Genomic DNA, 16,180 nt, shown 5'->3' with positions numbered 1-16,180 from the left:
TATCCTGAGGCTGCATTCATTGTAGCTGGGGATTTTAACAAGGCTAATCTGAAAACAAGACTCCCTAAATTGTATCAGCATATTGATTGCGCAACCAGGGCTGGTAAAACCTTGGATCGTTGCTATTCTAACTTCCGCGATGCATATAAGGCCCTCCCCCGCCCTCCTTTTGGAAAAGCTGACCACGACTCAATTTTGTTGCTTCCTGCCTACAGACAGAAACTAAAACAAGAAGCTCCTGCACTCAGGTCTGTTCAATGCTGGTCTGACCAATCTGATTCCACGCTTCAAGACTGCTTCGATCACGTGGATTGGGATATGTTCCGCATTGCGTCCAACAACAACATTGACGAATACGCTGATTCGGTGAGCGAGTTCATTAGAAAGTGCATTGATGATGTCGTTCCCATAGCAATGATTAAAACATTCCCAAACCAGAAACTGTGGATTGATGGCAGCATTCGCGTGAAACTGAAAGCGCGAACCACTGCTTTTAACCAGGAAAACATGACCGAATACAAACAATGTAGCTATTCCCCCCGCAAGGCAATCAAAGAAGCTAAGTGTCAGTATAGAGACAAAGTAGAGTCACAATTCAACGGCTCAGACACAAGAGTTATGTGGCAGGGTCTACAGTCAATCACGGATTACAAAAATAAAACCAACCCCGTTCATGGACCAGGATGTCTTGCTCCCAGGCAGACTAAATAACTTTTTTGCCCGCTTTGAGGACAATACAGTGCCACTGACACGGCCCACTACCAAAACCTGCCGACTGTCCTTCACTGCAGCCGTCGTGAGGAAAACATTTAAACGTATTAACCCTCGCAAGGCTGCAGGCCCAGATGGCATCCCCAGCCGCGTCCTCAGAGCATGCGCAGACCAGCTGGCTGGTGTGTTTACGGACATATTCAATCAATCCTTATCCCAGTCTGCTGTTCCCACATGCTTCAAGAGGGCCACCATTGTCCCTGTTTCCAAGAAAGCTAAGGTAACTGAGCTAAATGACTACCGCCCCGTAGCACTCACTTCCGTCATCATTAAGTGCTTTGAGAGACCAGTCAAGGACCATATCACCTCCACCCTACCTGACACCCCAGACCCACTTCAATTTGCTTACCGCCCAAATAAGTCCACAGACGATGCAATCTCAACCATACTGCACACTGCCCTAACCCATCTGGACAAAAGGAATACCTATGTGAGAATGCTGTTCATCGACTACACCTCAGCATTTAACACCATAGTACCCTCCAAACTCGTCTTCAAGCTCGAGACCCTGGGTCTCAACCCCGCCCTGTGCAACTGGGTACTGGACTTTCTGACGGGCCGCCCCCAGGTGGTGAGGGTAGGTAACAACATTTCCACCCCGCTGATCCTCAACACTGGGTCCCCACAAGGGTGCATTCTGAACCCTCTCCTGTACTCCCTGTTCACCCATGACTGCTTGGCCATGCACGCCTCCAACTCAATCATCAAGTTTGCGGACGACACTACAGTGGTAGGCTTGATTACCAACAATGACGAGACGGCCTACACGGAGGAGGTGAGGGCCCTCGGAGTGTGGTGTCAGGAAAATAACCTCACACTCAATGCCAACAAAACAAAGGAGATGATTGTGGACTTCAGGAAACAGCAGAGGGAGCACCCCCCTATCCACATCGATGGGACAGTAGTGGAGAGGGTAGTAAGTTTTAAGTTCCTCGATGTACACATCACGGACAAACTGAATTGGTCCATCCACACAGACAGCGTCGTGAAGAAGGCGCAGCGGCGCCTCTTCAACCTCAGGAGGCTGAATAAATTTGGCTTGTCACCAAAAGCACTCACAAAATTCTACAGATGCACAATCGAGAGCATCCTGTCGGGCTGTATCACCGCCTGGTACGGCAACTGCTCCGCCCACAACCGTAAGGCTCTCCAGAGGTTAGTGAGGTCTGCACAACGCATCACCGGGGGCAAACTACCTGCCCTCCAGGACACCTACACCACCCAATGTCACAGGAAGGCCATAAAGATCATCAAGGACAACAACCATCCGAGCCACTGCCTGTTCACCCCGCTATCATCCAGAAGGCGAGGTCAGTACAGGTGCATCAGAGCAGGGACAGAGAGACTGAAAAACAGCTTCTATCGCAAGGCCATCAGACTGTTAAACAGCCACCACTAACATTGTGGGGCTGCTGCCAACACACTGACTCAACTCCAGCCACTTTAATAATGGGAATTGATGTAAATTGATGTAAAATATATCACTAGCCACTTTCAACAATGCTACTTAATATAATGTTTACATACCCTACATTACTCATCTCATATGTATATGTATATACTGTACCCTATATCATCTACTGTATCTTTATGTAATGCATGTATCACTAGCCACTTTAAACTATGCCACTTTGTTTTACATACCCTACATTACTCATCTCATATGTATATACTGTACTCAATACCATCTACTGCATCTTGCCTATGCCGTTCTGTACCATCACTCATTCATATATCTTTATGTACATATTATTTATCCCTTTACACTTGTGTGTATAAGGTAGTAGTTTTGGAATTGTTAGGTTAGATTACTCGTTGGTTATTACTGCATTGTCAGAACTAGAAGCACAAGCATTTCGCTACACTCGCATTAACATTTGCTAACCATGTGTATGTGACAAATACATTTGATTTTATTTTGAATTTGATTACCAGCAACCCTCCGGTTGCCAGCTCACTGCTGGATCTTTCCTATCAGACACATGATGTGAACTGGCTACCTTCCGGTTTCTGGCTCACCTCTCTAACCTGCTGAATACCTGCCACCTCTCTAACCCGCTGAATACCTGCCACCTCTCTAACCCGCTGAATACCTGCCACCTCTCTAACCCGCTGAATACCTGCCACCTCTCTAACCCGCTGAATACCTGCCACCTCTCTAACCCGCTGAATTACCTGCCACCTCTCTAACCCGCTGAATACCTGCCACCTCTCTAACCCGCTGAATACCTGCCACCTCTCTAACCCGCTGAATACCTGCCACCTCTCTAACCCGCTGAATACCTGCCACCTCTCTAACCCCACCTCTCTAACCCGCTGAATTACCTGCCACCTCTCTAACCCGCTGAATACCTGCCACCTCTCTAACCCGCTGAATACCTGCCACCTCTCTAACCCGCTGAATACCTGCCATCTCTCTAACCCGCTGAATACCTGCCACCTCTCTAACCTGCTGAATACCTGCCACCTCTCTAACCCGCTGAATACCTGCCACCTCTCTAACCCGCTGAATTACCTGCCACCTCTCTAACCGCTAGGCTACCTACCGCTCCATAGGTGGTAGCAATATAGAGCAAATTCTATCTTGCCAGTCAGAGGGCAAGGTGGAGCTGGTATCATATGGTGTACAACCATTCTTTGAGATCAGACCTGTATACATGAAACGCCTATAGGCCGGGCTAGGGAGAAGGGGTTGATTTGGAGTATGATTTCTATTGACCCACTTACTTCCCAAGCTCTTCTTCCCAGACAGATAGTGACCAATCCAGGGAGTCCTCTCTCTGACCCAATGAAAAAAACCCAGACAAATAACTGGAACACAGCAGACTATTAATCTTCCAATGGCCTAGTATTAAATAGTGCATTGGGGAACTCAAGCTTCCCCCCCGGTCACCATTGCAAGTGGAGATGAAATGAGTGGTGCACGGCAGTTTCCATCTTAATGATGCTAATGGAATGAGCAGACAGATGGAACGCAGAACGGGGCGGTAGATTTGATTAGGTCTGGAAGGGAACAGAGAAAACGGAACATCGCCAACCGAACAAGCAGTAACAATCTAATGGAGAGCTCCTGGTGAATAAACAACAGGAGTGGTCGGTCCTTAATGAAGCTTCCTAATGATTAACCATCTCTTTATTTATATTTTTATATACATTCATTTGATTCATTTGGTTGTTTGCACCGTTATATGTCTTTTTAAAGGCATATTATATAACACAACCATATCGTGTCTGGTTTTGCGTCGTGCCTGGACACAGTCTTTAGCCGTGGTATATTGGTCATATACCACAAACCCCTGAGGTGCCTTATTGCTATTATAAACTGGTTACCAACGTAATTAGAGTAGTAAAAACAAATGTTTTGTCATACCCGTGGTATACGGCCTGATATACCACGGCTGTCAGCCAATCAGCATTCAGGGCTCAAACCACCCAGTTTATATTATATTATATAACACAACTATACATTGTATGGCTTTCTTTGATGTATTAGTTTGTACTCTGCACAGCCCCTCTCCAATCCTGTTCCGTCTCTGTCGCCTGTTCTGGGCTAGTTTGGTCCGGTTTGGTCTGGTGCAACTCAGTGTCAGACTGAGGTCCTGAACAGATCTGTCTCCCACTGTGCTCCTCCTCATGGGCGGAGGGAGGGGTCGTCCACTCAGGCAGAATTAGGCCTCAGACGTTAATAGCAGACAACTGGTCAATCCCAAAAAAGACCTGTGTTTTTAGTCATAGGCCAAGGCCACATGCAGCCACACAGTGAAAGGGTTTGTATTGGAACATATACCACTACTCTCCCACGTATAAAAGCTCATTAAAGGTTAAGGATAGAGACAAGGATAGATATACTAATCAAGGTTTTTTAAGGAATGGCACTTCTCCACTTTTAGTGATTAAATACTGTATTTAGGGTGGGTGTGTGGGTGCATGTGTGTATCGCCTTTGACTGAAGTTTGGTGACCTCCTCAAAGAGGTCGTCCGGGTTAGGGGAGGGTTTGGCCGTGGTAGGCCGCCATTGTAAAATAAGAATTTGATCTTAACTGACTTGCCTAGTTAAATACATGTAAAAAAAGAGAACACTTAGGCTGCCCAATTATGATTTAAAATAATTATTCACTAATAGTTTTTTTGACCAATCAGATCAGCTCTAAAAAAAAATTGAAAAGATCTGATGTGATTGGTCAAAAGACTAAAAATATCAGAATTGTGCCTGTGTAAACAAAGCCTGGATTGTTGCAATATTAAAAATACATAATAATTGCAGTTGCACAAAACACAAAAGGGTTGTCTCTGGGCTTACCTCTTCATGTGTAGAAGATGAATGACAGGGGCCTGTGTCAAATTCATTGCTAAATCCTTTACTGCTGAGAACAACTGACTTGCCTAGTTAAATAAAGGTAAAATAAAAATAAATAAAAAACATCAAGCAGGTGTTTAGGCCTTCCTGTCCGTTTCCACCATATCAATCAATGGGACAGGGCTTGTGTGGGACCCTCAGAGGACGGTGACAGGGCCAGGTAGGAGAGCTCCACAAGTGGCACACCCAGAGGAAGGTGGCAGGGCCTGTGGATGAGCTCCATGTCAGCCCTTTCTGTAGATAGATTTCTCCTGTACTGTCTGTTGTGGTTTTGACCCAGTGTGGCCCCGCCCCGGTCCGGTCTTGGCCTGTCTTCTCTTAGCATGCCTAATTGGATTTCAACTCGATGGTGTTTCCTGTCCAGCTGGCAGCGCCTCCCATTCAATAATACCTCTCAGAGAAAGAAAGAAAGAGAGAGAGAGAGGGAGAGAGAAAGAGAGAGGGAATTCAGGGAAGATGAACAGAGACTTAGTGTCTCTATGTATGCGTGTTTGTTCGTTAAAAGTTTAACGGGTGGAACCGGAGTCGGTCACAAGAGATGCTGTGTGGGTTTCCAAACAGAAAACCTTATCAAAAGTGATTGTTCCATGGTTGAGAGAGAGAGGAGAGTGATATTGAGTGAGAGAAAGAGAGAGAGTCCAAGATGGTGAAAGTGCCAGAGAGAGAACGAGAGAAAGTGGAAGGGAGAGAGAAAGAAAGAAAGCCAAGACAGGCTGCAAGCTATACTAATGACGGTTGAGATGGAGAACGTCACAGAGAAAGAGAGAAAGAAAGCCAAGACAGGATACAAGCGGTACTGATGAAGTCTGTGGACAGTCATGATTACTATCGATTCAGAGCCAGATTAGGAGCAGTCTTATCACGATCCACAGACAGACAGACAGAAAGACAGACAGGGATATCCCAACCATGATTTTAAGTACTGATCTCACGTTATTACGATGCATTTGCTTTACTTAAAAAGCAACCTCTGGATATCCACATGATGTCTTTGTTCATTTCTTAAAGGTTAGTGTGCATTTGAATCACTGAGGCTGGAGGCTTATATCTCCCGACACTAACTTTAAGCTTCAGCTTACCAATCACCTGTACACAGCCCATCTGTAAATAGTCCACCCAATGACCTCATCCCCATACTGTTATTTATTTTTGCTCTTTTGCACCCCAGTATCTCTACTTGCACATCATCATCTGCACATCTATCGCTCCAGTGTTAATACTAAAATGAAATGATTTCACCACTATGGCCTATTTATTGCCTTACCTCCCTAGTCTTACCACATTTGCACACACTGTGTATAGATGTTTCTATTTTGTTATTGACCGTACGTTTGTTTATCCCATGTGTAACTCTGTGTTGTTTTTGTCGTACTGCTTTGCTTTATCTTTGCCAGGTCGCAGTTGTAAATGAGAACTTGTTCTCAACTGCCTACCTGGTTAAAGAAAGGTAAGAAGAAAAACATTGCATATACATTTTTAGTATCCTGTTTTGAATGTACACTTTTTTTTACACTATAAAACCTCATAAACAACTTTTTTTAAACAAACATCCTTTATCTATCACACTGCTGGAAAGTGTTAACAATGCTGAATGTCATTTTTTATTTAAAAATGATTTAACGATTGACTACATCAATGTCCGCTGCTGGCCTATGTTTGTACTGTATTGTGGAGAAATGCTATAATGATCAGCCTTTCCTCCTCAATAAAACAGCCAGCTGTTATTTCCTCTTCGACATCTCGTCTCCTGTGCTGCTGCGCCCTCCAATAAAACTTGCTTTAAAATTCCTCCCTCACCACAACCCCCTCCAATATCCTGTCCTTTTCTCTTTCTTCCCCTTGGCCAATTCGAGTTCACTCTTTCTCTGCCGCCTTCCCCTTCTCTTGGGCCCCTGCTCCCTCTGCTCTCCTTTCATTCTCCACAGTCCCCCCCCTTCTTCACCTCTTCACCCCCTGCACCCCTCTCTCTCCATTTCCTCTCCTCCTTCCATCACTCCTCTTTTGGTGCATGTGTTGGCAGAGGAGGCTGGAGTAGGTAGGAGGCCTAGCTTAGCTGCATTAGCTCTATGCATTATTAATCTGCCCTGCATTTTATGTGGGTCTGGGTCTTTTTCCGAGCTGCGCACTGGGACCAAGCCTGGTGAAAGAGCACTGTGTTTGGGACACAGGGCCTGGTGATGGAGCTGCGTGTCAGGGCCATTCAGGGAACAGGAGCCCCTGAAATGAGAGAATAGAGAGGCACTAAAGGAGTGTTTAATCATGTGTCTTTATTCGATAAGGCAAAGATTTATTCAGACTCAGCGCGCCACTATATTAGATTTGCCTTTGTAGAAGTGCACAGAGCATATGGTCTGAGCATATTTTGCTCACTTCAGCTATTCACAGTTGACGTTTGTATAAAAGAGTTGTCCTCCTTGTATTATTGCTGTAGCCTTGTTTGTCCGGGATCCTCGGGGATTAGCTTCTTTCAACCGCAGTGGAATTCACAGACTTTCCTCTAGCAGTTTCTAAAAGGGGCTAGTTGGTCCGTCTCTGAACTGGGTTGATATGCAATTTTAATTCAGACAACCAGACACAGTTAGAGTGCCTCTTCTCCATCACACCATGATGTGCTTTTCAGGCTACACTGCTTAGATTGCAGCACGGAGGCCTGGGGGTGGGGAAAACAGTAGTGGCCTCTTTAATAAAAAAACACAATTCTGCTTGTACTGGTTCTAACAGGAGGATAAAGACTAAATGTCTGCTTGTTCAGTCATTTTATTATGACAAACACGTTATGATGACATAGCACTTTTGCCTTATATCACTTCACCCAGAAAAGGTCATTGTTTTGCGAAAGGAATCGAAAGGCAATGACAGTGTAACTGATTGATTTGTTGTTCCATTCTGCACAGGTGACAACGGGTATTAAAAAGTCTGATTGGTTCTGATGATCACAGGGGCCCTCCTCCACCTCTTCTCAGCTAATCCTGATGGGACTCCGGAGCTGATGTCACAGAAGGCAAGAGGGTTTTCCTGTTTGGGAATCCAGAAGAGACAATCCATACCACGGTGAGTGACAGACAGACAGACAGACAGACAGACAGACAGACAGACAGACAGACAGACAGACAGACAGACAGACAGACAGACAGACAGACAGACAGACAGACAGACAGACAGACAGACAGACAGACAGACAGACAGACAGACAGACAGACAGACAGACAGACAGACAGACAGACAGACAGACAGACAGACAGACAGACAGACAGACAGACAGACAGACAGACAGACAGACAGAGGTAGGTAGGTAGGTAGGTAGGTAGGTAGGTAGGTAGGTAGGTAGGTAGGTATCTGGTCATAGCACCTTCACTAAATGTTTCAATACTTTGAGGTGGCTTCTTCATCTCTCTCCTTAACAACTTCAGTATATTTTAATATATTAACATTAGCATAACAATCTATATGCTCCTATTTGCCGATCGCTGTTGGATTATTTGAGAGAGTTTAAGGAGTGAGTAATGAGATACAAAAGTTCATTGTGTTATTTTGCCAAAAATTCATGTTGTATTGTATAGCCAACATAGGTTAAAAAAAGCAGTCTGCTAAGAGAGTTGGGTCAGCAGTGAACACACTCCTCCAGTGATCCGGGTGATCATGTATTTATGGATGGTGTCTGCAGCAGCAAAGAGAAACTATCACCCAAGATGACTTCCTGACTCGGCAAGGGGAGGGAGGGGGAGGGAGGGAGAGAGAGAGAGAGAGAGAGAGAGAGAGAGAGAGAGAGAGAGAGAGAGAGAGAGAGAGAGAGAGAGAGAGAGAGATGGATGGAGAGAGAGATGAAGAGAGAGAGAGATGAAGAGAGAGAGAGAGAGAGAGAGAGAGAGAGATGAAGAGAGGAGGGAGGTAGAAAAGGGGAGAGGGTGTCAACACTGCAGCATGGATACACACACATACTAACATATCCATCTGTAAGTGCACACACACACACACGCACACATTGATATAGTCTCCTGTGTATATTTGCTACAAGAAAGAGTTTGGTCTGGACAGCTTCATCTCTCCCACTCTGCTCAGAAACATGAGAGAGAAGGACGTCTCTCATGAGACACAATTTTCCCTAACTTTAACCCTAACTCTAATCCTAACTCTAACCTTAACCATAAAACCTAACCTTAACCCTAACTCTAACCTTAACCATAACACCTATCCTTAACTCTAACTCTAACCTTAACCATAAAACCTAGCTTTAACCCTAACTCTAACCTTAACCATAAAACCTATCCTTAACTCTTTTTGGCTCAAGCCCATGCCTGATTTTTTTCTCTCGTTGTTCAGCACGTTGCCTCTATTGCGGTTGCTGGACATTTTGAGAATTGTCAGTACGTCAAGTCTCTCTTTTCACTCTAACCTTAACCATAAAACCTAGCCTTAACCCTAACTCTAACCTTAACCATAAAACCTAGCCTTAACCCTAACTCTAACCTTAACCATAAAACCTAACTCCTAACCCTAACTCCTAACCCCTAACTCCTAACCCCTAAACCTAGTTATAACCCTAACACAAATTCTAACCTTAACCCTAAGCCCCCTAGATATAGCATTTGCCCTTGTGGGGACTAACAAAATGTCCCCAGTTGGTCAAACATTTTTTGTTTACTATTATTGTGGGGACTTCTGGTCCCCACAAGAATAGTTAAACACGTCCGCACACACACCTGATCAGCACAGTGTCCATCTCAGATTGATCGAACAGGTTTCGATAATGTGTGTCTCAGAAGTAGCCGGTCTTTCAGGCCCAGCTGTCAAAAGCGAGTCACCCCTCATCCACATCAATCTGGATCAATCCGAGTCAACGGGGTGCCAAAGTTACACCCTGTCCAGGTCCTCTCCGAAAGAGGACAGGATCCTCTTATAGACCCACAGCATTGGCTTCAATGAGGGCAACGCCAGAGGGCTAGCCTTAGCTGTAGCACCTAAGAGCCTTCACTTCAATGGGGATGACGTTAGCAGACAGGACTAGCCTTAGCTTAGCGCCTACGCCCATTTATTCCGATTGGTAGGATGTTAGCGGCCTGGCATAGCATTCACCTTACATTTTTCACGGGTCTAGTCTAGCTGTCAGCACTTTCAGTGTACTGTAGCGAAGGACGGAACAAATCGGCTCACTCTACAGTTTCTGTAGAAAATATCTTTGTTGAATTAGTCCTCCTTCCCCCGATTGATCAGCGAGAGAAATGCAAACGGTCTGCTGCGCATCATTCAGAACCTGAGCCAGTGAACATTAAGTCTGATTTCACCAGCTAATCCCTTTGATTGATAGAACTGTCTTGTCTTTGGCATCATTAAAATGGAAGACTTATTTATCAAATAACTCTGTAATTATTGTTACGCGATTAAACTGATTAATCATGTAACTGTAATTAACTAGGAAGCCGGGGCACCAAGGAAAATATTCAGATTACAAAGTTATAATTTTCCTAATATAACTTTCAGATATTTAATATCTGATCAATTAGTCTTCGAATTAATTAATTATTCTTTACCTCACGTTAGTCTCATTCCAAACGTCGTAAATTGTTGGTTATCTGCACGAACCCAGTCTTCACTATGAGTCATCATTACATCAATTGTCTTAAATAATTTATTTACTAACTAAGTCATTCACAGAAATGCATAAACAAACGGTAGATAGTTACAAGGAAATGATAACGGAGTTTCCCTGGTGGGATAAACCGGTATCGCGGCTTGGGGGACAAGAAGGGAAGTGGGGGTCAACTGAGATGAGACACTACAAAGTTGATAATTATAACAATTTAAATGCTAATTTGCTCATTCGGGAATAATTGCAATCAATATATATATTTACCCTCAGTGTGTCGTCGGGATCTCTGTTGAAAAGTTTGTTTCTGTTGGAGAGTTTGTCCACCCTCTCTCTCTGAGGTGGTTAGAATGGATAGTTCAGAGTGACATTCATTCATGTCGTTATAGAATAGTTCCGGTGGTTGTCGGTCTTCTCGTTCAATGATACCGAATTCCTAGCTGCAGACTAGTAATTAATATCAAAGACTTGTTCTTATTCTGTCAGTATCGATAGTCTAAAAGTTTAACCACGTGGGATGGTTAAAAGATTCAGCAATCTACTCAAACCCTTATTTCCCTCTTTGATAGAGGTACTGGTCTGGTCTCAAACCTTGGCCCTCTCGTTATCGAGGTAAGCTGGTCTAGTGATAGAAAACCCAGGTGGGGGTTTTATTCGGAACATTGAAAAGGGCTGTCTCATGACGCCAGTCTGTCTGTGCCCCTGGGGGCCTGTCTGTGCCCCTGGGGGCGTGCCAATGACTTAGTGAAGCTTTAAACAGAAATACAATTCTCTCACATTATCATCTAATAGCATCGCGTCATTTCACAAATAGTATCATCTTTACTCATTCATTTTATACAACAATTAGATGTAAGCCTCATAACTGAGACTATTGTATAAACAGAGTTATGTTAATGTGGCCGTATTGTCTCTCATGAGTTCCACAAAATGGTACCAAACGGACCAGTTTGTAGCTGGGTTCTTCACCGATCTTTTATACATTTTCCAGAACATAAATATTGTTCGGACCTCCAGTTCTGTGAGGTGGAAGAAATTCCTTTGTTTCTCTCTACGAAAACTCACTCTCTCTATACTGTCTGGCCATGAGGCAGGATTCTCCTCCAGGAATTCACGACCTGAGGTGCACCAGCCTGTAGGAGGGACAGAGAGAGAGGGTGATGGTGCAGAGGGAGGGAGAATAGTGCTCGCTGTACCCAAAGAGGGCAACGTCATGACAGAACATGAGCCTGAAGTTGGCAGTTACTTTCTTCCTCTTCAGTCAGCTCCATGGCCATTGCATGGCAGGGCACGCGTGACAAGACAAGGAGGTTGGCTGAAGCACAGACACTCAGACTGAACCGGACTAATAGCACTCAGGTGCTTGAGTTACTGAAGCAGAACGAGCAGACCGGACGGAGGTTTTTGAAACAGACAGTCAGACCGTGTTAAACAACGGTTTCACTCTGAGCTTGAGGAAAGTCTACCGTGTTTTTGTGGAAGTGATTAGCTTCAGCTGTAGATGGAGGTGGTGGTAGAGGAAAGGCTGTATCACTGGGCTTTATCACCACATTCATTATCATTAGCCACTATTGATCTCTCTCTCTCTCTCTCTCTCTCTCTCTCTCTCTCTCTCTCTCTCTCTCTCTCTCTCTCTCTCTCTCTCTCTCTCTCTCTCTCTCTCTCTCTCTCTCTCTCTCTCTCTCTCTCTCTCTCTCTCTCTCTCTCTCTCTCAGCCTGCTAGCAGCAGGGTTACATACAGGGGAAGTTCATTCACCTCACAGTATGATACCATCTATTAATTACAGTGGTGATGGTCAAGCTAGACCTTTATTGAATGCGAACATTAGAGACAGACAATACAACACGGATGTCAACAAATGAACAATAGATTGATTTTATTGAACAGATGATGCAATTTAAATTCACTTTACCCAGACTTTGCCGGTCTATGTCCAGTTTTAGCATCATACCGAACCCAGACTGTCCCGACTGTATCTACACGACTAACACAAGTTTGGATCCTCTATTAAGTTGTAATTACCCAGTGCAGTCAAAGATGCGATTTTCTTGTATTGTATATATATTTCCACACTATGAGGTTGGAGTTACACTGTGAAATACTGCCTGACATTTCGGCCTGTTATTTTGGTGGGATGGAGTTTTGGCCTACTTGGTGTCATCACCAGGCAATACATTGGTTAATAGACCAACAAGAGAGAGAGTTCCAAACCTCTCTGCCAATAACAGCTAGCTTTCAGTTTCCCCCTGCTTACTCAGACCACTCCCAGACAGTCCTAGCAAAGCTCTTGCTTGAGAAATTGCTCTTTGCTAAGAAGCTATTTTTTGTGTCGTTTTGACCATTTTAATTGAAGACGATCACAGTGATTTAATTGTTACCCAGAAAATGATTTGATATTGAGATAAAAACAGCTGCATTGGACCTTTAACATCAGAGACATCAAATAAAACATGCCAGTGAATTATCAGAGGAGGAATACGCGCAAGGTGAGGAGGGCTATTGATTGGCTGTTGGGGAGGAAACAGTGTCGAGCGGTGTTGTTGGCAATGAGTTGTGGTCGGACTGAACGAATGCTGACCACATTCATCTGGGATTTGATTAAAACACAAGGACCTCTCTCCCTCCTCCTCCTCCTTTCTATACCTCCCTTCATCCCTTGTTCCCAGCCCTCTCACGTCCCCGCATAAAGGGCAGGCTGAACAGAAAGTGCACTACTGCAAAGTTGTCAGTAGTGATAAATACAGAGGCAAGCAGCGTCTGTGTGTGTGTGTTCCTTCTTAAAGTGGAACTGCCAGCATTTTAGCATGTAATATAATAATATATATAATATATATAATAATAATATAATATATATATAATAATATATGCCATTTAGCAGACGCTTTTATCCAAAGCGACTTACAGTCATGTGTGCATACATTCTACGTATGGGTGGTCCCGGGGAACGAACCCACTACCCTGGCGTTACAAGCGCCATGCTCTACCAACTGAGCTACAGTTGTAGCATGTCCTATATATCCTAAGCCTGGTGGTCCCGTGTGTCACATCGTGTTGAGTGTGACGTGTTTCGTTTTGTTCATGCAGAGTTGAATACCCTTCTGACGCTCTCCTCCCTCTACCTTGTTCATATATCTGATTATTCGTGGTATCCAGGGCAAGTGACAACCTCTGCAATATAAACATGATGAAATCATGATGAAATCAATATGCAGATCTGGCACATAATTGTGGTACCAAGTGGAATGTCCAACACAGCATCACACTAAAAAGCTCTCTCTTCCTTTTTCTCCTTGCATATTATTTCCTTGATTTGATGCCTTCTGTTTCCCTTATCAGTCTCTCTCTCATCTCTCATCTCTGTGTGTAGTTAAATGGAGGAGAAGGAGAGGAGTAGGAGCCGGTCTCCGTCTCGTAGCCGTAGGGCCAGCCGGGTGCAGCAGGTGGTGGGCACGTTGATCAGACGCACCCGAGAATCACTCAGCAGGTACAGTATCAACAAACACATGCACGCACACATGTACACTGAACAAAAACATGCAACAATTCCAAAGATTTTACTGACTTACAGTTCATATAAGGAAATCAGTCAATTGAAATACATTCATTAGGCCCTAATCTATGGATTTCACCAGATTTGCATCTGTTGGTCACAGATACCTTAAAAAGGGTAGGGGTGTGGATCAGAGGTGATCAGGCTGTTGATTGTGGTCAGTGGAATGTTGTCCCACTCCTCTTCACTGGCTGTGCAAACTTGCTGGACATTGGCGGGAACTGGAACGCGCTGTCCTATACGTCGATCCAGAGCATCCCAAACATGCTTAATGGGTGACATCTCTGGTGAGCATGCAGGCCATGGACGAACTGGGACATTTTCAGATCCTTGCGACATGGGGTTGTGCATCATCATGCTGAAACATGAGGTGATGGCAGCAGAGGAATGGGATGACAAAGGGCCTCAGAATCTTGTCACGGTATCTCTGTGCATTCAAATTGCCATCGATAAAATGCAATTGTGCTCGTTGTCCGTAGCTTATGCCTGCCCATACCATAACCCCACCGTCACCATGAGTCACTCTGTTCATAACGCTGACTTCAGCTAACACGATGCCGTACACATTTGTCTGCCATCTGCCTGGTACAATTGAAACTGGGATTCATCCGTGAAGAGCACATTTCTCCAGCGTGCCAGTGGCAATCAAAGGTGAGCATTTACCCACTGAAGCCGGTTACGACGCCGAACTGCAGTCTGGTTAAGACCCTGGTGAGGACGACAAGCTCGCCGACTTGCTTCCCTGAGACCGTTTCTGACAGTTTGTGCAGAATTTCTTCGGTTTTGCAAACCCACAGTTTCATCAGCTGTCCGGTTGGCTGGTCTCAGATGATTCCGCAGGTGAAGAAGCCGAATGTGGAGGTCCTGGGCTGGCTTGGTTACACGTGGTCTATGGTCGTGAGGCCGGTTGGACGTACTGCCAAATTCTCTAAAACCACGTTGGAGGCGGCTTATAGTGAAATTAAAATAAAATGATCTGTAAACAGCTCTGGTGGACAATCCTGCAGTCAGCATGCCAATTGTACACTCCCTCAAGACTTGAGATATCTGTGACATTGTGCTTAGTGACAAAACTGCACATTTTAGAGTGACCTTCTATTGCCCCCAGCACAAAGTGCACCAGTGTAATGATCATGCTGTTTAATCAGCTTTGTGATATGCCACCTGTCAGGTGGATGGATTATCTCGGCAAAGGAGAAATGCTCGCTAACAGGAATGTAAACAAATTTGTGAACGAAAACTTGAGAGAAATATGTTTTCTGTGCATATGGAACATTTCTGAGATGTTTAAATTTCAGCTCATGAAACATGGGACCAACACTTTACAGGTTGCATTTATATTTTTTGTTCAGTGCATCTATATATATTTACATGAAGTATGTGGATGGGCCATTTGTTTTGCATGCTTAGTAAACATGTCAGAAACAGCTGACCGGGCGAGAAGGAGAGGGATGACTAGCCACTTTGTAGCGAGTCTAATTTCATGTTTAACAAAAAGACTTAACTCACATAGTCTCACACCAGCTGCTCTGCCACTCTCAATAACCCCTGACCTCTAACCCCTGTTTAAACCCTGTTTGACCTCTCAGAGAGCGGATCCTTGGCGATGGGAGGTCCAACCGGTCAGCCAGCGTGTCCAGTCAGAACTTCCCGGTGAGGCTAACGGTTCAGATCGTCAGAGACCCGGTGTTGGACTCCAGAGGTCATGGGTTCACCCTCTCCAAACAGCATCCCCTGCTGGTCAGGGACGTGGCTACAGGTAGGCTGTGTGTGTTGTTGTTGTTGACTAGACAGCCTACTCTGTACTCACTAAGTCTAGGGGTTCTAGGTTTGCCTAATGGTTCTTTAACTGGAATGATCGTGTCCATTAATGTGAGAAGGAAGCGTATGTGACCAGGGGTTGAGTGCATGTACCCA

General features: G+C 44.7%; 1 protein-coding gene across 1 annotated transcript in view; it reads left to right on the top strand.

Moving 5' to 3' along the window:
* The window catches only part of LOC123993312, a 41,043-nt gene that overhangs the window by 4,018 nt on the left and 20,845 nt on the right, over nucleotides 1–16,180 (top strand). Inside the window, 3 exon segments of the mRNA XM_046295323.1 lie at nucleotides 8,023–8,179; nucleotides 14,081–14,197; nucleotides 15,853–16,022. Of these exon segments, the coding sequence (XP_046151279.1) occupies nucleotides 14,085–14,197; nucleotides 15,853–16,022 (283 nt within the window). The 5' untranslated portion in view covers nucleotides 8,023–8,179; nucleotides 14,081–14,084.

The sequence above is a fragment of the Oncorhynchus gorbuscha genome, linkage group LG13 (assembly GCF_021184085.1).
Source record: "Oncorhynchus gorbuscha isolate QuinsamMale2020 ecotype Even-year linkage group LG13, OgorEven_v1.0, whole genome shotgun sequence".
Taxonomy (NCBI): domain Eukaryota; kingdom Metazoa; phylum Chordata; class Actinopteri; order Salmoniformes; family Salmonidae; genus Oncorhynchus; species Oncorhynchus gorbuscha.
The sequence above is the reverse complement of the archived record's forward strand: the minus strand, read 5'-3'. Positions and strand labels throughout refer to the sequence as shown.